Source organism: Triplophysa dalaica, chromosome 18 (genome assembly GCF_015846415.1).
Source record: "Triplophysa dalaica isolate WHDGS20190420 chromosome 18, ASM1584641v1, whole genome shotgun sequence".
NCBI classification, from domain to species: Eukaryota; Metazoa; Chordata; class Actinopteri; order Cypriniformes; family Nemacheilidae; genus Triplophysa; species Triplophysa dalaica.
In genome coordinates this window covers 1,341,144-1,364,403 of record NC_079559.1, presented here as the reverse complement: position 1 = coordinate 1,364,403, position 23,260 = coordinate 1,341,144, and the positions used below count along the sequence as shown (strand labels likewise).

The 23,260-nt window shown below is 40.0% G+C and overlaps 1 protein-coding gene across 2 annotated transcripts; it reads right to left on the bottom strand.

Annotated features, from left to right (window-relative positions):
* Positions 1-386: 386 nt before the first annotated feature.
* Positions 387-22,829, bottom strand: pxnb (paxillin b). Of its 2 annotated transcripts, XM_056729515.1 has the most exons (14): positions 22,678-22,829; positions 9,436-9,644; positions 9,251-9,333; positions 8,991-9,130; positions 8,545-8,728; positions 8,323-8,458; positions 6,674-7,921; positions 5,997-6,263; positions 5,492-5,866; positions 4,847-4,993; positions 4,582-4,755; positions 3,867-3,948; positions 3,213-3,361; positions 387-2,628 (listed from the first exon to the last, which is right to left on the bottom strand). In XM_056729515.1, exons 1-14 carry the CDS (start codon positions 22,688-22,690, stop codon positions 2,362-2,364), a joined length of 3,474 nt encoding a protein of 1,157 aa, XP_056585493.1. In that variant the 5' UTR covers positions 22,691-22,829; the 3' UTR covers positions 387-2,361. The 2 variants fall into 2 exon arrangements, with proteins under 2 accessions (XP_056585493.1, XP_056585495.1); XM_056729517.1 differs by lacking the exon at positions 5,492-5,866.
* Positions 22,830-23,260: the final 431 nt, after the last annotated feature.

The window sequence follows — 23,260 nt, the reverse complement described above, 5'->3', positions numbered from 1 at the left end:
TCAACGCACTACTCACACTATTATACTACAAAATGGCGTAGAATAAGTGCATACGTGCGCGATTTGGGACGCAACTGTGGTTCTTGTAGCTCTAGCGCCTCTAGAGGGCGCCTGAGGGTACGAGCTTTAGTTTGAGTGGTCAAACTTGATGTAAAACAATACATTTTACTTTTTTTACCTCGGAATTGATTTCTAATTAAATGGTTTAAGACTTCTACCGTATTTGTATTTCAGATACTTCTTCACTAAATTATTAATATTTAAAACTATAGTTTTGTATGTGTAGCTTATAGATATATCCAATAAAACCGAAACACCCAGCAAAAATAGAAGATTAACAGACATAAGCACACTGCACTCATTTCAGAAAAATAAATCTTCAGGAGTAAATTATTCAGTGAATTAAAACATCACATTTATTTTGATGTATTGTATTAATTGTAACAGTAACCAAGACTGACAGAACAACATGTGTGACAGCGATACAGGAGAAAATAAAAATATGCATAGCTGTTTTCACATTGGGTAAATTATAAGCAATAGTAAAACAATGAATCAGACAGAGGAATAAAGTGAAAGGATTTATATAACTTTTTCTATGATAAAAGTTCTTAAGATAAAGCAAAACATTCGACCAGTGTAAATATGTGATTAAAACAGATTTATAATGTCCCCATTTCCACTGCAAGCTCTTTTGGCACATGGCATTTAAAAGCGAAGAAAACATAATCATAGTGAATTTATTAAAACAAATCAAAGAATATCCTCTACTTTCAAAGTAGTGTTCTTAAAACAGCAGACGAGAGAGAACTGTATTTACAGATCTCTGGCACATTGGATCATAGAAAAGCTTTCATATGTTAAACACTTGCTGGTGGAAAGTTCATATGCACTGTATTTGTTTGAATGCATTCATTATATCACATTTCGCAATTTTTTTTGGCAGGCACCCAGGAAGCTGTGCCATTCTGACATAAGAGATCATATCTTAAATACTCTTGATCTGAAAATCACTTCTTCCAGTGACAATACACATCCATGAACAGAAGAACGACTTCACCGATTGGATCATTTAATGCAACATTATGGCAAGTTTTCAAAACTCACCCTTGAACATGATTGACGGACCTTTAAGACTTCCATGCAAACAGAACACTACAAGAAAAAAAGAATTAGTATACTATAGTAAAACAATACAGCAGTTATAATATTGTCTAGAATTGTCTCTGAGAATGAGAAAGACAATATTAGATTCTCATTTCAAAACCAATCATATACTGTATTCAAGGGATGAACATTGCACAACATTGTCACAGCTATGTAGATCATCAACATCACGTCTACAAAGTTGAAAATGATCAGTGGTTATTCAGGAACAGTTTTGAGCAAAACTGCATTAAAAATAAAAATCTTAAATACATATTTGGCTGGATACTGTAGCTTACGTTTTGAGTTAAATACATCAGATCTCTACTGACGAAATCGGTGACATACCGGAAAACATTTAGACTCAAAAATGTGACCGTTGCACATTTTAAACAGTATTTATGTACTTCATTAAAAATGCATTGCTCTTAACAGGACTGTTTTTTCTTGTTAACTACTTTATGTTCAACAGGTACCTGTCAATAGAGCTCAAGTTATTTAACCCAAAATATTTATTATATAAAATATAACTTCGTATGAATTACATAAAGATGGACCAGATATGAACTGTTTGATAAACTAGAAACTTTATGATGAAGAAGCAAAACTTCAGCCTTTAATTATAACTTCAACATCCTGGGGGAACTTCATGGTTTATGCTTTATGCAAAACTACACTTTTGGTATAATTTGTCTTTTGAAATACAAAACAAGGCACTAAAAGTCATACATTTATAGAGGTTAAGTTCAACTCTGAAACAGTGGAAAATACAAATGCAGCTAGTTTACGATTTTTTAGTCTTTAAATAAAATATAATATTTTTTCTTTTGATGTTTGGGGTGAAATATGACTCAATAATTATCGGCTCCCATTGAGTTTCAGTTAAAAGGATCATTTTTTTGTTATATTCCTCTGGTTGTGTGTCAAACATCTGTGTACATAAACCTCCACACGTCTCGTTCGCCTCTCCTCTAACCGGCTCATCCAGTGAGCAGAATTCATCTTCACAGACTTTCTCAAATACAGTCACCTGATCATTTCTCCCTCTGAAAACAACGTTGCTCTCATGAACACGTATCATGTCACCGTCGCTTTAACCTGACCGGCAAAGCCACCTGCACATTTTGAGATTCACACACCAGTTCAACATGAACAACACACACACAACCACACACACACACACACACACAACCACACACACAGAGAGTTGAGATTCTAGCTGAAGAGTTTGATGAAGCAGCCCTGGCAGTAAGGTTTGTCGTTCTGCTCTTTGAAGGTTCCCTTGTTCAGCTGCTTCAGGCAGAAGGCACAGACGAAATGCTCGGGGTGGAACTTCTTGCCCATGGCCGAGATGCAGCGGCCCGTGATGGGTTTCTGGCAGCCGGAACACAGCGACCCCCGGCGGGCGTGATAATGCACCTCACAGTACGGCTGCCCGTCGTGCTCGAAGAAACTGCCGTTTATGAAGGGTGTGAAACACTCCTGGAACACACGCATCAAATCACATGACATTGATGTATCAAGGTCCTACATTAAAGAAATAATTCAACACCACACGTACCTCACCTTCATGTTGTGATGTTTTAGGTTCACCCAAAAACTGTCATCATTTACTCACCCTCCTGTCTTTTCAAACCTGTGCGACTCTTGCTTTCGCAGAACACACGAGAAGATATTCGGAAAAATGTTGTTGACCGAACAGCGATGGCAGCCATTCCCTTGCATTGGTTCTTATATAATAGACGTCAATGGGTGCCCCCGCTGTTCGGTTATTAACATTCTTCAAAATATCTTCTCTGGTGTTGTGCGGAACGGAAGAAAGTCATTGACAAGAGGGTGAGTAAATGATGACAGAATTTTCATTTTTGGGTGAAATATCCCTTTAAACTTGTAAAACTGTGTTTTCTACACAGAAAGGGACCATAAACTGATACATTTCATGACCGAAAATGTTAGTTTTCAAAATTTAACTGTAATTAAATAAAGGTTTTTGGGACTAATAGCAGAAATCTGTTTGGCGTAGAACTCATTCATTAAAAGCGTGTAAAGGTGACACACTCACTCACCCTGCACACAAAACATTCTGGATGCCAGAGGCAGCTGAGCGCTGAGATGTAGTTCTCCAGGATCGCACGAGCGCAGCCACCACATTTAGGAGCGAAGAGATCAAAGTAATCCTTACGACAGTAGGCCTTACCATCCTTCTCATGAAACCCTAAAAAACAGGACACGACACACTCACTGACTCGGTCTAATGTCTGTGAACCATTGGTTGCAATTCACAACCTCAACACTAGTTGTCGAAATTTAGTGGCATCTAGAGGTGAGGTAGCGTAATGCAACCAACAGCACACTCCACCACTCCCTTTCAAAGCACTACGGTGGATAATACAAGACTGAGATGTCGTCACGTCTTTTCTTTGCCAAAGAAGATCTTGTATTTACGAAACGCGTTCCATAGAGCAGTTTGTCCATTTAAGGCTACTGTAGAAACAACATGGAGATTTCCATGCAAGGGGACCTGTGGTGTATGTAGATAGAAAAAGCACATTCCAAGATAATAAAAGCGTAGCGCTTCATTAAGTAAGGTCTTTGTACACCTCCGAAGACATATTTTATGTTGCATTTCTGTCAACAGATCCTCCAAAGAGGTACACACTGGAGATTTAACAGAATAAACAGTATCTTTAGTAAATATATAAAAAAAACTTTAATCTCACCTTCAGGACCGAAGAAAGCTCCACACTGAGCACAGAAGAAATGTTCAGGGTGCCACGTTCTGTCTAAAGCTGTTACAACTCTCTGTAAGAGAGACATGAAATGAAAGAAAAGACGGCATGTCATGTTCTGTCGGGCTGAAAATTTGTTTTGTAAAAAAAAAGGGTTAAATGGTTCAAATGATTAAACTTTAAAAAGTCACAATGAAATCAAAAGGGAAAGTGTGGCAGTGATTATTATGAATGATTTATCCGTGCACACGATTATTTTTTAAAGTATTTGGCTCATGTAGCGTCCAACAACAAGTTTACATGCATACAAGTTGTAAAAACACTATTATTTTGTTATAATAGGCAGTTTTTTTAACCTTACTTCTTGACTGACTCATAAATGAGTCCAAAACGCTTGGAGCGTCACGTGATTCATGAAGCCTTCAGATAGTTCCAGAAAGTTACGTTTTGTCTTTAAATGCTTTATTTATTTAATTATTTTTATTCATTAAATGGCTATCATCTTTAAATGGGTTAGAAGTTTAACTCAGTTGGTCTGTTTAGTCGCAGTTCCATGAGTAACTAGTAACTTCTGGGAACTATTGAGAGCCTCCATAAACCACCATTGCTGTGAAAAAAACGTCTCTCTCTCTCTCTCTCTCTCTCTCTCCCTCCCTCCCTCCCTCCCGAGTACACGAGTAGTGTGCTCGTGTGTGTGTAGACTCACATCCAGTATGGGTCCATTACAGTAGTAGCAGCGTGGCGAGAATAAATTATGGTAATCTGTCTCACAGTACGGCTGTCCTTCTCGCTCAAAGAAGTTTCTGGAACCGATCTCCTCCTGACAGTGTGTGCACACAAAATGCTCTGGGTGCCACGTCCGTCCCATAGCTGTAACCACCTGTACATACATGATGAATATTTATCACAATATAACTTCTGAACACAATACTCCTGTATGTTTTCTGAGTTTTGCTCTCTAGCTCCTTCACCTGGCCCACAATGGGTTTGCAGCAGGCGCCACACACTCCTTTAGCAACTGTCTGAACTCCCAGCTTATGGAGGTCAGACTGCAAACTGCCCAGCATGTTGTCCAGTTTATTGACCTGTGTGTGTGGAGCCTTCCCTTGGGCCATGATCTACAGAGAGAAAGACGGAGAACAAACATAAAGAGACTTTTGGTAATTGTGCAGCTGGCTCTTTTAGGTAAGCTAATGCAATACAAACTAACACAGATACACCGTACGAACTTAGCACCCCCCCCTGAAAATTGTATCTGTACGTGTGTGACAACCTATTGTGCATATTGGATGACTTTTGCACCCATTCAAAAGGTTTCATCTTATGACAATATTAGAATGTTGTGAAGGGAGTCTAGGGTACAATTCAATCTTGTTGTATCAATTTAAGACATATTTGCAACTTAGCCCAACAGATCCCAAAATGCAACACAAAAAGGTGTGTTCTAATACATCTTTTGGGTGCAAAAAATGGCTACTTCAAACGCACCACATACAGTACATACATACATACAGACACACACAACAACCCAGACATTTCAGACAAACAACATTTTCATTCATCTCCATCAGTCTGACAGAAAGACAGACGCACAGCCAAAAACAGCTCGCCTGCACCTGCATTGGAGGAAAGTGAGGGTCATATTCCGTCTGACAGCCCACTGACACCAGCACTTTGGGCGGAGTCTCAGGGGCAGGTGGTGGGACGGGTTTGGGTAAGGGTACAGAAACAGGCTTTGGGGAGGGTGGTGGAAGTTTTACAGGTTCAGGGGCGTGGGGAATGGGCGGAATCACAAAGGGGCGGGGAGGAGGTGTGGGCTCTCTTGGAGGTGGGGCAGGGGGTGGGGGAGGAGGCAACGGGACAGGAGCTACTTTGACCACAGGGGCAAGTCTCGGTTCCTCAGCAGGGGGAAGGGCGCGCGGGGATGGGGGGGATTGGGGAGGTGGGATCACCTTTCTTTGAGGAAGAGGAGAGTCGGGAGGTATGATTATCTATAGAAAGATACAGATCAGACAAAGAAACACAGACAGAAGCAGTGAAGAAATAGGAATGTGATTACAGAGAAAGTTAAGCAAACGATTGAAAGGAAACTAAATTCACAAAAGGTTCCTTCCTGTCTACCTTATCCACCTCCCTGTTGTGGTCTTCCCTTGAGCGCTTGGGATTGGACATTACAATGACGCCCTCCGTCAGCCAATCATCTGACTGCTGCTTTTTTACCCTCTCTTTGCGCCCAATTCCCAGCTTGCCCTGGAGTTCCTCAATGAGTCGGTCTTGGGAGTTGCTCTTGTGGAAAATAAGAGGACCCATCTTCCTACGTATCATGCCTTCCCGGTACATAGGGTGAACATTGGGGATCTCCTTGGTGCGTCTAATAACTGATTTGAGCTGGGACAGTAGAACATATTCCATGTGATGTCACATACATCAAGAACAAGAAGAGCATTGCAAGCGATCTAGGGAAGCGTTCATGCGCAATCCTTCTGCAGAAATTTCGTCGCTGTTTCAACTGTGGACTAGCTGGATCTTCCACTCATGGTGCTGGTTATTCAATGGAGCACAAAAAAACCCACAAGTGCCATGAGTTACCATGCATGCAATCATAGTTATACTCAATTTTATGCGGTTAACTTACAGTTAGAATTGACAAAAACTAAAGTGCAGTTTTAGAAAGCACAATGAAGTTATGTTTGATTCACATGCTGGCAATCAAAACACCACAAGCGTTATCTGGGCAAGCTCCACACAATTCTCTTCACTGCATTTCCATTCAACAAGCATTGCAGTCTCAATCATACGTGTCCAGAGGCTGAGATCCTGTCCATTGTGCCAGGCGAATGAACCATAGAAAGATCCATCTGGCCGTCTGGGGTTCCAGGGCAAGACGACGGAGTGAGAGACTCGTCCATCCAGCTCGCTTCAGTCATGGGGGTCATGGAACCATCCGCCCCATCATACACCAGCTTCAACTCCATGTCAGCCCAGTCCAGATCACTCCTACAGTCCGATTGATCTTCAAGGAGCCCGTCCCCTAAATCACTCTCCGTGTTTGTGTCTGGATGAATCTCGCTACGATCCGCCGCAACTATCGTGGCCTCGTATATCTCTGGTTGGGCCTCTGAAGTGAGCCGTGGAGTCATGGAGTCTGGGATTGGACACGCCATCTCAGGCTTGTTGAAGTTCATGGCTAAAAGTTTATCCAAGGCATCATCAAGGGATGGCTCAGGATTTGCGGAGTCAAAAGCGGTGCGTGGAAGGGGTTTTCTAGACACAGTGGGCTGCTCTGATATTGGTTTTGGGCTGGGGGATTTGGGGACTGCTGGAGATGAGCCAGGATGGAAGGTGAGAGGGGGTGAACCAGCTTTAGAAAACCAAAGAGAGGATGACGTTTGTGATTCGAAGACTGTGGGAAAAGGAGATGCTGCAGACCTGGGAATAGATGGAACTGGACTGGAGGTTGAAGGTTTACGTTCAGAGCTGGATATATAAAAACCAGCAGACGTTTGAGTGACCAATGGACTGACTCTTTCAGGAGTTCTGCTGACCGCTGGAGAACATACTGGACTTGGAGACTTGGTTATTGGAGAATAGGACTTCAGTTTAGCAGAAGAGTTGACAGGGCAGGGGTCATGACCTCCATGTAAACTGAAAGGAACATTGGAAGTGCTGGTGGTTACAGTCTTGGACAGGACCACTATAGAATCAACCTGGGAGGTGATGAGGGATGCAGAGACGTCAATGAGAGAATCTAGATCTACATCAGCTACCGGAGAAAACCGTGGACTGGATACTGCGGAAGGAGACCATCTAGAGGAAGGGGCTGGCTTTGGGACAACAGAGGACAGTGGAGGGCTGGTCCCTGGTACACCAGAATCTTCCTCAATGTGCAAATCAAAGTTAACAGAAGGGGAACAGCGGCTTGGTTGTGCTGGGTGGGTAGGGGACAGAGATTTGTACACTGTGGTTGTAGGAGGCAAGTGGATTTCAGCAATGGTAGTGGTTTGATCAAACAGTGGCTCAGAGTTCAGGGAACCCAAAGAGCTCGGCTGGGGGAAACAAAAAGGGTGTAGGAGAAGAAAGAGGAGAAAAATAGAGATTAAGGTAGGCAGAAAGTTAAAATCAGTAAAGCTTTAATGAGTTGCATGATACAGCTGAGAAGGAAACAAAAAAAATTGGATTAAAGAATTGAGAGGAACATATATCAAGCAGGAGATGTTGTACAAATAAAAAAACTGATAAACATGGCCAAGGTCAGATAAAGACCTGCCATATTGTTGAGTAGTAAGCCCTGAAAATAGATCACCCAAACAACATAGTTTATCACACATTCCCAGACCTGACGTCTCTACTGGTCACATACACTCTTTCATACCTCACACACTCTCAGATTCACAACCAGTGGCACACAAACACACATGGAAGCGCACAAAAACACAAAGCTCTGTACCTTAAAATCAGACAGACAGGCCATGAGCTCATCCAGTTCTCGTGTAGCGGAGGTGGCAGATATTCGGCCCTGCTGCTCTGAGGGTGTGTCCAACTGGCCGTCCGTCAAATCGCAGGTCAAAGCACAGGGGTTAGGCCTGTTTTCATAAATCACAGCACTATATTAAAATCTACACATTTCAAAGCTGTTCACCTAGAGACGCGCACGCTGGTGATTTCTTACGTTGGGGATGGCACGGAGTTCTCCAGCTCATTCAGAAGACTCTCCATAGTGGGACGTCCATCCCCCGTCCCATTCTTCTGAGACTTGTCCTGGGATGCAGGAGTCAGTATGATGCCCGGATGGGCTCCATTTTCTTGGATGTAATGGGCAACACTGCAGGGTGGCAGTGGAGGAGCTGCGTCTTCTACAAAGAGAAAGTCACAGGGTGCCATTTGAAATAATAGGATGGTTTTTCAGACACACGCAATTTACAAGATCTACACTGACCAAATGCTTTTGTCGTAATGGCAAACCAAACAACCAAAGTTCCATTTGAAATGTTTTGCTTTTAGGCAACAAAACATATTGCAAGTAAGCTTTATCAAATCTGATAATGGGAATATTTTGGGAATCAGTTTAGTTTCCATGCAGTGATTTCAGTGTAAACAGGCCTGAAGTGTGTGCACCTGTCGTAGAAAAAGACGGAGCGTTCTGCTGGACGGCGTTGAGTTCCAAAAGCAGGCGGTCCAGCTCAGACAAGTTGCTGCCCAGGGCAGAAGTCATGGCCGCTGCCGAGGAGTCCGAGTGCTTCTGCTTGTTAGGAAAACTGGTCAAAAAGACAAAGTCATACATTACACATCCTTTTACATTCATAAGAGACACAATACAGAACCCAAAGGGTGGTAGGTGTGACAGAGTGTCAGAGGACCTGAAGCTCAACTCTCACCTATAAACGTGGTCTTCTTCAGAATGAGAGGCGGGTGGGCTGCTGTCCCGGGACAACGTAACTTTATGAGCCGAACCCAAAGACTGAGTTCAACAGAAGAGAAAGAAAAGGCACAGACATCATTACAGATACAATAAGGAAGTATAAAACAATATGCTTATGTTCAAACATAGTTTGTGACAAACCTGTTGTGAGGAGTGTTGGGAGTCCGTCTGTGGTGAGAGAGAGCCGTTCAGGGCCTCAGCTGATGGTGGAGGAGGCAAGGGTGGAGGGGGAGAGTCATCCTGAAAGAGGTGTCCTCCGGTGGGGAAGGAATACGGCGTCTCCTCGGGCAGAAACACTGGGCACTTGGAGATATGTGCGGTGGAAGACTCGAGATCTGCAAGCAACGCGTCTGTGCGGAGAGAAGAAACGAATCCTTCAGCACGTGATCTAAATGCACATATGTCTGTTGGAGGAACTACAATGTTACGTAATCGAAAACATAAAAAGGGTGTAAGACCATAAGAGAAAGATGAGCAGGCTTAAAAATAAGCATGAGATTGTGTCCAAACACAGATACAATGTTTGGACGTGTGAGTCAGAGGGGCATTCCAACCTCTCTAACCATCCTCAATCATGTTACTAAATACAGTCCTTCAACAGCAGCTCTGCCAGTCCTGCGCCAACAACCCCCCACCCACCTCACCGGAGTTCTGTTCTGTGTCCAATCCACAACACAAATAAAAGGTTTTTGAAAGAAACGGCTTTGCCTAGCTGCATGGCTCAGTAGATTTGATGGAGTTCTCAGTTGGGTTTCATTTAATTATCAATTAAGACTCTAAAATTGCTTTGGAGGAATAAAAACAGACACGGAGCCAAACGTTGAGACACATGGAGGAGTACGGAGATGTAAATGAATGCAGATTGTAGAGTTGTGAATCTGGATTCGAGTACATTTGAAGAGAAATGTTTGAGATCTTCAATAATATTGACTTTTGATTGTAGACTTGACAAATCTGAGCTCAGTTTGACATGTTGTTGAGATTCAGGACTCAAAAGACCTACAGTCCATTTAATCTCATTGATGAAGATCTCATATGTGAATTTTATACCTGTGGTTGTGCCGATTTGTAAACTGTGACTGTAGTTAAACTGAATTCGGATGAATTTACCCCTTTGCCCTGTTGAAATAAAACAGCATATTCTGGTTTGGTATTTTTTGATGCTGGTTTGCCCGTTTAAGATAGTCATGTGTTTGTTTAAACTGGTCATGTGCTGGTTTAAGCTGGTCCATAGCTGGTTTAAGCTGGTCAAACCAGCATCAAAGCATACCTAACCCAGCATATGCTGGTTTTGGTATGTTTTGATGCTGGTTTGTGCTGGTTTATGGTGATCATGTGACCAGATCTTCATTTCAATTTATTCAACAGAGATGGACTGATCAGATATCAGACTATTCTATATCTATGTTCTTTTGGTTTGGTACAGTTACAGTTTAATGTCTGTTGCTTGTGATGGAACACAGAGAGCCTGTCAACACATCCCGTTAAGCTATGATTACATATAATACGATGAGAGATGCAAATACCACGACAAACATTTAAGTGTTACTTTTTTTTGTTATATCAGTTCATACCATATGGAAATACTGGCAGAGACACAGACGGATTACACATTGCTGTCAGAGTTTAGAATGACATAACCATAATCAAATAAAGCTCTTATCTCACACTGTTCCCATCCATCCATCCACGCGGTCAATAATAGCCCGGCGACACGCAGCCGTCACATACCGTACAGCAGAAAGAGAGATCTGTATGCACGCATGGGACGCTGGCACACTCAAGCACAAAAATCTGGAGCTCTTCGAAAGAGTTTATATGAGTGACCACCTCAAAACCAACCTCACACCAGACAGATATAAAAAAACATGACGTTTGAAGATTAGCTGTGAGTGTGAGGAGATGGTAAATTAACACCATCACAGACTGCTCTTGGACACACGGAAGCTTCAATCTTGAGTCACTGGCATGTTTAAAGGGAGAGTTCACCCCAAAAAAATAATTTTCATTCTTTATTCGCTCATTTACAAACTGTTTATGCCTCTTAAGTGGAAAACAAAAGAAGATATTTTGAGAAATGTGTTTGGTTTTGTGTTGTTCACACAATTGAAGTTGAGGTTCAATGTTCGTTCTTCAAAATATCTTCAGTTCTGCAGAAGAAAGTCACACAGGTTTGGTACGACATTAGAGAGATGAAATGCACAATGATTTTGTGTGTGAACTGTCCCTTTAATGCATCGCTCTGCAAGTCAGAAAAGGTTCATCAGTGGACTTTCACACAAATACATATACTGGGATCCAAAATGTGAGACCACATTCAAATAAAACAAAGCTTATAAGGAAAATCAAATGGAAACGTAAATCATATAAATGCAGACATAATTATTTTTTATATATATATATCCCTGATTATAAAGTATTTTAAATATATGAAATGTTATTACACATTTAAAAATATATATATATATATATATATATATATTGCCTAAATAAAACAAACCAACTGCAGTTTGATTGATATTAATTTGAATGAACGATAAAAAAAACTTTAAAACTTTATCTCAATCTGGAATATATATATATTTTTTTTAAATCTGTGTTAGTATTCACTGTATGCACCTCGAGTCTGAGAGAAACGAAATTTCAATCCTCTATATGTATGTACTGAACATGTGTCAGAATTGAGAATAAAGCAGACTTTGACTTGGACTTAATGTGTGCTTTGTTAATGTTTTATCTGTAACACTCTACAAACATCTCGCTCATGAATTCGCTCTATTTTTACCGGTGAAACACAGTACCATCATCTGCCGTCCTGGTATAGAAGTTCATAAGTGTCAAAGCGTATCTCACACACATGACAGGTTTCATGCAGCGATGTGTATACCGACAGAACAAAAAGTGTGTACTCACAGAATTTAGAGCGTATTCCAGAATGTATTCAAATCTAGAGTCACACCCTAGTGTGAGCACACGACTGTGTGTGTGTGTGTGTGAATGAGAGAGAGAGAAAGAGGGTGGGCACAGCAGTGTTCATTAACCCTTTCTGTCCCAGACAACCAAACTTTAAAATATTTAGACATAATCCTATACTAACGGTTAATTCATATTTTTTACATTTAAAAATAAAGAGAATTATAATAGCGGTGCACTCCCTGCTCATTCTCTCAACCATGAGGTGCATCATGGGATGCGTTTAAACATTATTGAAAGATTTTCCATGTGCGCTGGACACATATGCAACTTATCTTTCCACTGTTTCGACGACATCAAATTTACATATCACGATAATCAAAAGTCCTTTTATTGAAGTTTATGAATTGTTAAGGTATTGTCCGGCATTTGAAGATTTTAAGGATATTTATTGTTGTTTTTAATTAGGTTGTTACTTTAAAAAAACTAAATGATAAAAAAAAAGAGTATTTTTAAATGAAAATTTAAATTAAATACAAATAAATTAGTATTTAAATTTAAAGAAACAATGATTTATACACAGCTGGCACAGAATGGGTGTGTTAAACATAGGCATGGTTGTTTTAAGAACATCCTGAATCTTGACTTATTGATGGAAAACACGCTACACTAATTATCTAGAATTATTCACAGTTTTTTTTAAATGGCTCAGGGTAACAACATTTTGCAAATGATCAAATAAACCGTATAACTGAATACCCCAAAAATGTCTATTATCACTCATCCATGTAAACGGGGGGTTGCTTTAAAGTGATACTTCTCCCAAAAAAGAAAATTCTGTCATCATTCAAGTGTGTATATTTCTGATGAAACAACGATATTTGGAAGAATGCTTATAACAGATCTTGCCCCCCATTGACTCCCATAGTAGGAAATAATTCAAAAGTGCCCCAGAACTGTTTGCTGTCCTACATTCTTCAAAATGTCTTCTTTTGTGTTCAACACACAAATAATGATAAAGTTATTTTTCCTACTATGGGTGACAATGGGGGGCAAGATCTGTTTGGTTATAAGTTCATCAGAGCAAAGACATTTAAACAGATTTGGAACAACTCAAAGGTGAGTAAACGATGACAGAATTTTCTTTTGTGGGTGAAGCATCACTTTAAAGACTTTTATATTTAGAGTTTACAATTTAAAATCATTTACAAATTCATATTACACACAAAAACATCAGTGGTGCAAAACATCTATAAGATCATGAAAACCATCCATTCAGTGACACTATGGACTGGAGATGACTTTCATGACTTTTATCACCAGACTCAGAACAGTTCATGCTCCTTACATGGAAGTCGGAGGTTATGTTGGATATGTTTTACTCTCAGGAGTCTCTTTCAGGGAACGTCTGTGTGCTTATGTCAGCAGTAGTGTGGTGTGGTGTGGTGGTCTGATGCCTGCACGCCTGAACTTAAATCTGCCACTTACAGTTGTTGAAATGAAAGCTCCTTGAAAACATCCACGTAAAGCAAATAAATGTGAGGGCTTTTTAAAATACACTAAATTCCTATGACTATGTCTAACAAGACACATGTTTAAACACGGCCGCCTTACAGCACGGCAGCATATAGCTGATCTATTTAAAGCGTTGAGATCAGAACGCAGCAAACGGACTGAAAATAACCCGAGCGCCTCTAAAGGGCTCCAGAGGGGCCGCACCTGGTACTCTGTGCTCACCACGGCCATTAAAACTTTAAAGAGGGACTATACTGTCAATTCCACACATAACTTTAACTTTTCATAATATGCACCAGAACATTTACATTCAAGTTCTTAGCAGACGCTTTTGTCCAGTAGTTCAAATTCGGCAATCATTTCTTGTCATTTCAAACCTGTACAAGTTTCTTTTTTCCGCAGAACATAAAAGAAGATATTTTGAAGAATGTCATTAACTGGCCCCCATTCACTTGCATTGGGTTTGTGTCCATACAGTAGATGTGAATGGGAGTCAGCGCTGTTTGGTTATCAACTTTTCTTTATAATATATTTTGTGATTTGAAATGACAAGATGGTGAGTAAATGATGACAGAATTAGCATTTTTGAGTGAACTGTCAGTTCGAAACAGTGAGGAAAACAATAAAGCGATTAATCCATCAATGGTTATATGAGTCAAAGGTGTCTAATAGCTCATTTAAAACAATATTTTATGTCACATAATCATTTAGACACCAAGGGAAACTGCCTGAAATCACCCTTACGGAGGGAAAAAAGAATACTGTCATCTTTTATTTCCCCCTTATGTGGTTGTAAACCTGTATGGGACGCTTTCTTTGGTGGAAAAATATATTTTGAGAAATGTCTTAGTGTCCATACAATGGAAGTCAATGGGGGTTAATGTTGCTTGGTTATCAACATTCTTTAAAACATCTTCCTTTGTGTTCTGCAGAAGAAAGAAACTCATACAGGTTTGATATGAGGGCGAATAAATGCAATAATTTTTTGGACAAACTTTCCCCTCAGGCTGAATTAACAATTTACTTTGAGTAAATTAGCTTAATACAATAATAAAATAGGGAATGATAACAGAGAAGAGAAAGATGCGGAAACTTTTTGTGTTTTAATATTTTCCATTAGAACAAAAGACACAGAGGCAGAACGGCAGGGTCAGGATATCCTGTCCACACACACGCACGCACACGCACACGCGCACACACACACACACACACACACACAAACACACACAAACACACACAATCCTGTTTTAGGTGTAGCTTGATTTCTAACAGCAAAAAAGTCTGTAACACTTATTAAACAATAAAAGTATAAATCATTTATGTTGGTGATAATGTTAGATTGTAAAGTTCCTTAAACTTAAAGACCAACTTGAGATGTCAACAGACAAGTTCAAGAATGCAGATTTCCCGGCTCTCCAGCAGGTGTCAGTTTTGAGTGAGGGCTGTATGATGGGGTGGGGATGTTTAATGATGCTGTTTATGGAGATAGTAACAGAGCGGTTAGTTAGCTCTATTAAGAATGCAAACAGTGATGTGAAGCCAATCCTAAACCTAAACCCAATCCAGCACAGCACCAATGTCCACACTCACTGGACTCTAAAATGGACATAAATAGAAATTTTGTCCCAAATAAATAATTCATAAAATGAAATTATATTACTATATAAAGAAATAACTGGAAATAAGTAAAAAGTGGAGAAAAAGCATGACAACGTGAACCCGGAAAATAAAAATAAAAAATAAGCTAACATGATCAAATAATACTAAAATATAAACATAAACGCTCAAGTATCAACAACACTCATGTTGTGAATTATTTAAAATGAGCTTGTAACTCAATATTTTAGACCCCTTTAACTTTTGAACCCGGAAAATTCCTGTGTTAAACTATAAGCCTCTTATTTCTTGTTAATGTAGATGCATTCCTGCTTAATGGCCGGTGCCCGGACAGTTTAAGAATGTGCAGAGGTAAAAGAGGTTTCAATTATTCTGAAACATAACATAAAAGCACATCATTTCAATAGAGATCAGATGCTTTATCAAACATACAGTAAATACGGATTCGCTCGTGTTATAAACTCATTATTACATGAAGGCGTCGCTTTCCCTTTATCTTTATCCTACACAAATCTGAACAACAAATTCCACACATTCCATCAGAGAGAGAGAAAGAGAGAGAGAGAGAGAGAGAGAGAGAGAGAGAGAGAGCAGTGGGCATGTGGGCTGAACTGTGACAGTTATAGGAATGTTGTCTCACAATGGCTGGTGTTCATTTTACTTTTACCATCCCACCCACCTTTATTTAAAAACCCCAGAAACTGTGAAAGCTCTGTAATCTCAACACATCGAGTTTCAATCTCCATTGAGAAGAAAAACATCACTGTCAGACTCATGCCACATCATAAGTCGACACACTGACTTCAGCCAAAAATAAAAGTTCTGTCATCATTTACTCACACTTGTTCCAAATCTGTATAAATGTCTTTGTTCTGATGAACACAGAGAAAGATATTTGGAAGAATTCTTGTAACCAAACAGATCTCAACACCCATTGACTCCCATAGTCGGAACAATTATTTTATCTTTTTTCTGTCTAACACAAAAGAAGATATTTTGAAGAATGTAGGACAGCAAAAAGTTCTGGGGCACTTTTGACTAACACTGTATTTTTTCCTACTATGGGAGTCAATGGGGGGTTAAATCTGTCTGGTTATAAGCAATCTTTCATATATCTTTCTCTGCGTTCATCAGAAAAAAAGAAACGTGTACAAATTTGGAAGACTCCAGGGTTCTAGATTCGACCAAATGGTTGCATTTTGCAACTATTTTTCCTGCCAGTGCGACTGCCAAATTGATCAATAGATATCTGACCTGGATCACAAACCAGTATTAAGTAGCATGGGACACTTTTTAATAAAAGACAAAAATACATTGTATGGGTCAAAATTATAGCTTTTTCTTTTATGCCAAAGGTCATTAGGATATTAAGTAAAGATCATGTTCCATTAAGATATTATGTAAATGTCCTACCTTAAATATATAAAAACTGTATTTTTGTGAGTTGTCGGCCTGTCACAGTGCCTCAGATTAACAACTTCAAAAGGCAATTTTCAGATTCCTGAGTTTTAAACGGTTGTATCTCAGCAGACATTATCATATTCTAACTCGTACATCAATGGAAATCTTTTTTGTTCGGTGTTCAGATTATACCAAAATCATAAGACCCAAAGTCTGTCAAAGGTCACATATTGTGTGCATTATTCATTTAATGTGCAGAAACTTTATATTGTGTAAGCAACCCATCCAGTTACTTCCTTACTTCGGCCATTGACTTCAGTGCCACGCTCCACAAAGCCATAACTGTGCACGCGGGAGTCGTATTCAATGCTATATTGATGAAGCGGAAGGACCGAATAACACCTCAACCGGCTTGAATGGTCACATATTAGAATTGATTTTCAACTGGCTCACAGTGAATCATCACATCACTACCCACAATGCATTGCGACAAGCCATACGAAAGAAGAAATCCAATCACGGCATGACAACCGTGTCAAATGTTTAAAGCAAAGCTGTTGCGTTGTGGTCAGTGAGCTACGGTGACAGGAGGCCAATCTCTGCCTGTCGACCTCCCCGGACGAAACTCTATACCATCAAACCCAGATATTTATAACAGAGAGACAGGAGGAGGGGTTAACAGGAGAACTGCAAGACTAGAGAATAAAGAGTAAGAGAAAGAAAAGCCAGATATAATTACAACACCGCCATGAGAGAACAATACTGACTCTAGCTGTCTGTGGAGGAGAACGACACGTTTATAAGAAGAGATGATTGACGGAGAAATTTCGAGCCGACCCCACCCCTAAAGAAAGTTGACACTCGGGACCCAAAATAAAAGTTCTTCCCGGAGGGACTTGAAGCCAAGCAGTAAGGGGGTCCCGCGGCTATTCTAGACACCCATGTGTATACATCAGTGAGAACATCCTATGGAATCACACATTCACAGAGTTCAAATCTGATGGCTGGTTATTTAGAAAAACCCTGGCCGACCTTCTGTCTGAGTTCAATGTGTTCAACCTAGAAAAGATCCGTGCCGAACGCAGACACTTCATAAAAACGCTCAATACATTGGAGTACACCACAGTATTTACTATAGTAAACTAATTAAATTCAATACAATTATTATTATAGTACAGTTGGTCAATTTACCATGGTTATGAGTTACTACTGCTATTTACTATACTACAATATTCTGAAGTATACTATAGTACTAATACTTCAAATTACTATTGTCAAGACTAAAGTATTCTACAGTATTTTTTAAAGTGGATTATGGACCTTTAGTGGATATTAACACACAGTCTTTCATACACTATGTGCTCATTGGAACATTTTACACACGCAGCTTCCACAGAGAGTATCTCCCAAATTCACTCATGTGGGAAGAATTTTGTTGTAACTATGAGTTCTGGAACATCGAAGGCCATTAGGAAAACAATCAGCGCTGTGTCTCGGGCCAGACGCCCTGCCAAGGGGAGAGAGGGGGTGCGGGCGCTTGAGAAAGACGTGAAGGGAAACAGAGAAGGATTTGGCCGTCAGACACGCTGCGTCCGATAAACGTCCGAACGCTTACATCTAAATCACCTCATAACAGCAGGCAAACACATGGCAAAGTCTCGCTTTGACGGCGCCTCCGGCACACGCCCACCCCTCAACATCATGATTGAGAACAGACAGGCTAATATTCTGGACATGACAGATTCTTGAGTCATAAAATTAAAGCTGGTAACAGCCAATGAGATCATCTTTCAAAACTCTGCGTGTCTTTTTAATGCAGCACATAAAGCGTCTTTGTTCGAAGCATGAGTCTGATTTGTAGCGGCAAACCCAAAAGCTGATGTGAATCCGAACTGACTGCTGTTTTTACCAAAACAGTGAACAAGGCTGTCCGTGATATGATACATGTCATAATTTTACAAGGATTTCTCTCTTTATATGTAGACAAATAGCGTGTGGGGCTATTCATGTCTATACTTTTTTTTTAACTAGTATTCGGTAAATTGAACAGTTTCGATAGGATTCATAAGACAATTCTTTTTAAAGAGTTTGTTCTGTTAAAGATCGCATATCACAGGAAGTTTCTGTCAATCTCATATTAATCTTGAGTACCTAAAACAGTAGTATTGCATACGTCGGATCTTCGAGAAGTATTAAGTTTGATCGAATTTATTAAAGAGAGATAAAGCTGTTCGATTGTTTCAGGAAAAACACGAGCCGCTGGAGGTGGGATAGGTGGGGAGAGTGGGATCGAACTACACAAGCACACAACACATTATCGCATGAATCCCTTCGTGTTTTGTACATTATGCACGTGCATGCAGATTGCCAACAAAACACATACTTATGACTTTGTTTGACTTACCACGTGCGGTTCATGTCCGGCATCCAACGATCTCCAAATCCAGCGTTAAATCCACCGTTTACATAACATCCATGACTGAAATGCCGTGAACAAACAGACACGCCTAAACTTCACTATCGCATGCAGAAAATCTTGATGGTAAGCGAGTCTTGCTCATTGGTTGGCTCGTGAACGCTCTTTCTTTTACGCCTTGCTGTGCTTTTCCGGAAGAATGGGCAATAAAAGGAATATGATCCCTTTGACGGCACAGGGATCCAGAATTATACAAAAACTTTGCGAAACTTTGCCTGAAATAAGTCCCAAGCTAGGTAACTCGTAGGGATGTAAGGATTCACCGTGAGCCGGTAATGTGTGACGATTCAAATCGGTTGAAGTGTGAACTGAATTTCAATAATAAATATTAAAAGCAGGGGCCGCCATGTTCACCGCAATCCTAAACGTGGACATGCTGATCTTTCTAAAATGCAAAAAAAATCCAAGAAAAGCACTGACAGTATTAGTTTGTTTATATTAAATATCCTTTTTCTATTATTCATTTGTTTTAAAATTGCAGTTTAGTTTTGATATTTGAAATAAAACATAATTTTACTATACAAAGAAATGTGAAGCATTTAAGAAATAATGCAATGGATGTTGTTCATTTCTAATTTGTTTCAACTCATTCTGTAAAAATAAATTCCACACGCGCTGTGTGATATCACTGTGACTGCTGTGGGAATGTTATGGCAGCATACATCCTTGATTACTACGCAGGAATAGGAGTATAGTTTGTAATCATATCAGCCTAGAAAACCGCTACTTTTCATTTTCTGTATTAGCACACGACAAGAGTCAAGTTTTAAATAGTAAAAATATCAAAACTCTTTGGTCATTTTTACCCCAAAGCTACTGGTCTAATTGGATTCAATGATCTATGATAAGCTATGCTATAAGTGCTATCGGCAGAATACATTCCAAAATGGTAAAACTCAAATTATTAACTCTTGGGGAGTTGGAAAACGAGCATATTTCCAAAAAAAGTAGAGTGTTCCTTTAACATCACAATTGAGTCACCACAGTAACTACATCAAGACAAGACATGATGTTTGTAAGCATTGTGATGAACAAGCAGATGCTCTTTTAATATGAAATGACAGTCAATATGGAGACGCTAAAAACCCCCTACACATTTCATGAAGTATAAGAATTCATATGCATTTATACACATAAAATATCCTATTGATTATATTTATGTAAAGCCAGCAAAACCCTGACTGCCCTGCCCTCAGAACAAGGGTCTCACTTCCTGAGGAAACGACAGCAACAGGAAGTGGCTTTGTGTTGAGCTCCATCGCCACACTGTGACTTGACCGTTGGGGATTTCACTACAAATAAACTGAACCCACTCATGCTGTGTTTTAATATCTATCAATAACAGAAATCTTGCACAAACTCTGTGCACAACACGCATTACACGAGGCAGTGCTGACAGCGACAGCGGGATGTGGAGGAAACATCAGACCACATCTTGTGTGATTTGGGCTCAGTGAAGTTTCGATGCGTGTGGGACTATGAGATGTAACACGGCAGAAATAGAAACCGAGCGATGGACAACACATCCTGTCGCTTGTCACCGTCACAGCTGGTTAACATAAAGAGGATGACAGTGCTTCATTCATTAGTTTTTTTTGCTATTTTTCACCTCTAAATAAGCCTCAGACGGCTGTGTGTGTTTGTCGTTACTTTGCTCATTAGAAGTGTGAAAGCATTTGAAGTCTAACGAAGCAGCTTGTGTTTCACCAGACTGCCGTTAAATGGACCGAATCCACATTCGTCAAATAAACAAATCTGTATTGTTCTGCTATTCTCTGAATATTACCACCTCCATCAGGAGGAAGAAAAAATAAGGTAAAATCAATAAATCCGCCCCTGTGTGTGTCTGTGCATGTGTCTAAACACCTCAAAAGGGGTAAATAACATGGTTTATATGAATTCCTCTCATGCTCAGGGGACATACTTATAAAAAAAATGTAAAGGATAAGGCAATTTAAGTCGCTTTGAATAAAAGCGTCTGCCAAATGCATAAATGTGTTCTGCAAAAGACATGAAGGACTTTTCGAACTGAAGTGAAGTACGTTTTTGGAGCCACAATAAGCTGCGAAGCGTTTTCCTTCACAACAGCTTCATTCTTAATCCAAAACACTTATCGCTTCTGACAAATCTAATAAAGAGTTCCAGTCTGAACAGCTGGTTGGAAAAACTGCTCCCATTCGCCCTTTGACCCCTGAGTGAGTCAGTTTCCTCCCCCTCTCTAAATGTGAACTGTTTAAGGACAGAACCATCATCTACAAACACAGTCGTTCTCTGCAACAGACTCACGCAGCTGGGTTGCAGTTCTGAACACAATCACCTCATTCTCCTGACCGCCACACGCTGTTTGGTCAAAACGCTGCCACGCAGTCGCCCGCAACGTACCACCGCCTCCAAATCTGTGCTCCCTACCGACCCGAGACGTCAGAGAGATCATATCATAAATGGAAGTTAACAAGCTTTACCAACACTATTGTTCAAAGTTGGGGTTAGTGATTCCAACAAACTTAATTTAGTGATTTCAACTCAAAACGTAGAGCCTGAGGAGAGGAGTGTATATCTGGAATCAAAGCCAGCATTTGATAAACGGTCTCTAAAATTACAGATAGACTTCAGAATGAGACGTATTTTCTTCAAATAGTGTTGCACTGTAGATGTGTTCAATTTAGAGATTGCAAAAACAATATGCTCATTTGATGGTTCTTCAGATAGATGTTCTGCAGCTTAGATGCAGGGAGGACGCGGGTGGCTGTGGGCTGGGTCGGTGGCCTTCGCCTCAGTGGACACGCGTGCGCACTGGAGTTCAGGAGGTTATTCAGAAATATTACATATATCAAATCTGACGTGCAGATCATACGAGGAACACATGAACCTGGTGTTTAAAGAGACATCACACATCGAATCAATTAACGCAACACTCATTTGTATCGGTGGATCCAAAGTTCTATTTCTGTTCCTCAAACAAATCGACAAACTGTCTCTAAACATCATATTTAAGATTAAAAACATGTTGGATGTGTAACCTGACAGCTCTGGGATCAGTCTCTGGGGATAACCAATGCTGAGTGTATCGACGGAAACAAATATGACACAAACTTCATTAAAAGTAACAGAGAAAAACAAACTTTCACAAACACACCCTCATTTTTAAAGAGAAGAGACGCGCTTTGCCGAATAAACACTATGCGTATTCTACCTTAGGTGTTATATAACACTTTATAATCTCATAGTTGTCTCAATGTAAATGTTTCAATGTGACACCCAAACGTGAAGTGTGAATCGTTCCATTGTATCACAGTGACGCGCGTCTTTAATATCAGAATTTCAAAGTGTTACTTTGTATCCGATTCTCCGCGTTAGCTCATTGGCTACTGTAGTTAGCCTCTCTCTCCCCTTTTCCTTTTTATTTCTCCGTTATGTTTGTCCCTCACTGGTAACATTCATGTGAGCATGTGCGTCTTTACCTAGATCATCCATGATCCCGAGCGTCAGGCGGCGCTTAAATCCTCAATCCTGATCTGGAGATCAATGTTAAGAGGTCGATATTAGAAGACAAGTTTGAGCTGAAGTTGTCCTGCTGTTTGTAGGAGGCTGGACTGGAGCAGAGGAGAGTCAGAGACCCCCTGTACACACCACACAACACGGACCACTTCTTACTCTACTGCAGCGACCTCTGGCGTTTGAGGAGAGCAGCACTGCGAAATCAAAATTATAATGGCACATTTTTTTAATTAAAATATTACACATTAAATATAGGGAGAAATACAACCGTTTGAAATCAATTGTTCAACCTCAAGCTGTCGAAAAGCAATACAAATAAAAATGTATCAAATAAACTAAATTTAATGTGATTCTTAAGTACATATGTTAAATGATGCCTGGGCACCTACAGAAATACATTTAAGTAGATTTCTGTTTCTATTACATTGTGAAATCCCTATTCCATTTCTTTTTGGATTATTCTCGTTTTGTGGATGTAAATCCGGCCAACACAAACACCACCTTTTTAAAGATGTTCTTTACATATGATTTTTTTGGGAGGGGGTG

Excerpts from the sequence above, each read along its gene's own strand:
- pxnb (XM_056729515.1), bottom strand. Across the intron at positions 9,334-9,435 it reads CCCAACACTCCTCACAACAG|TCTTTGGGTTCGGCTCATAA; the intron begins GTTTGTCACAAA and ends TGTTGAACTCAG. Across the intron at positions 7,922-8,322 it reads CCTGTCTGTCTGATTTTAAG|CCGAGCTCTTTGGGTTCCCT; the intron begins GTACAGAGCTTT and ends TGTTTCCCCCAG.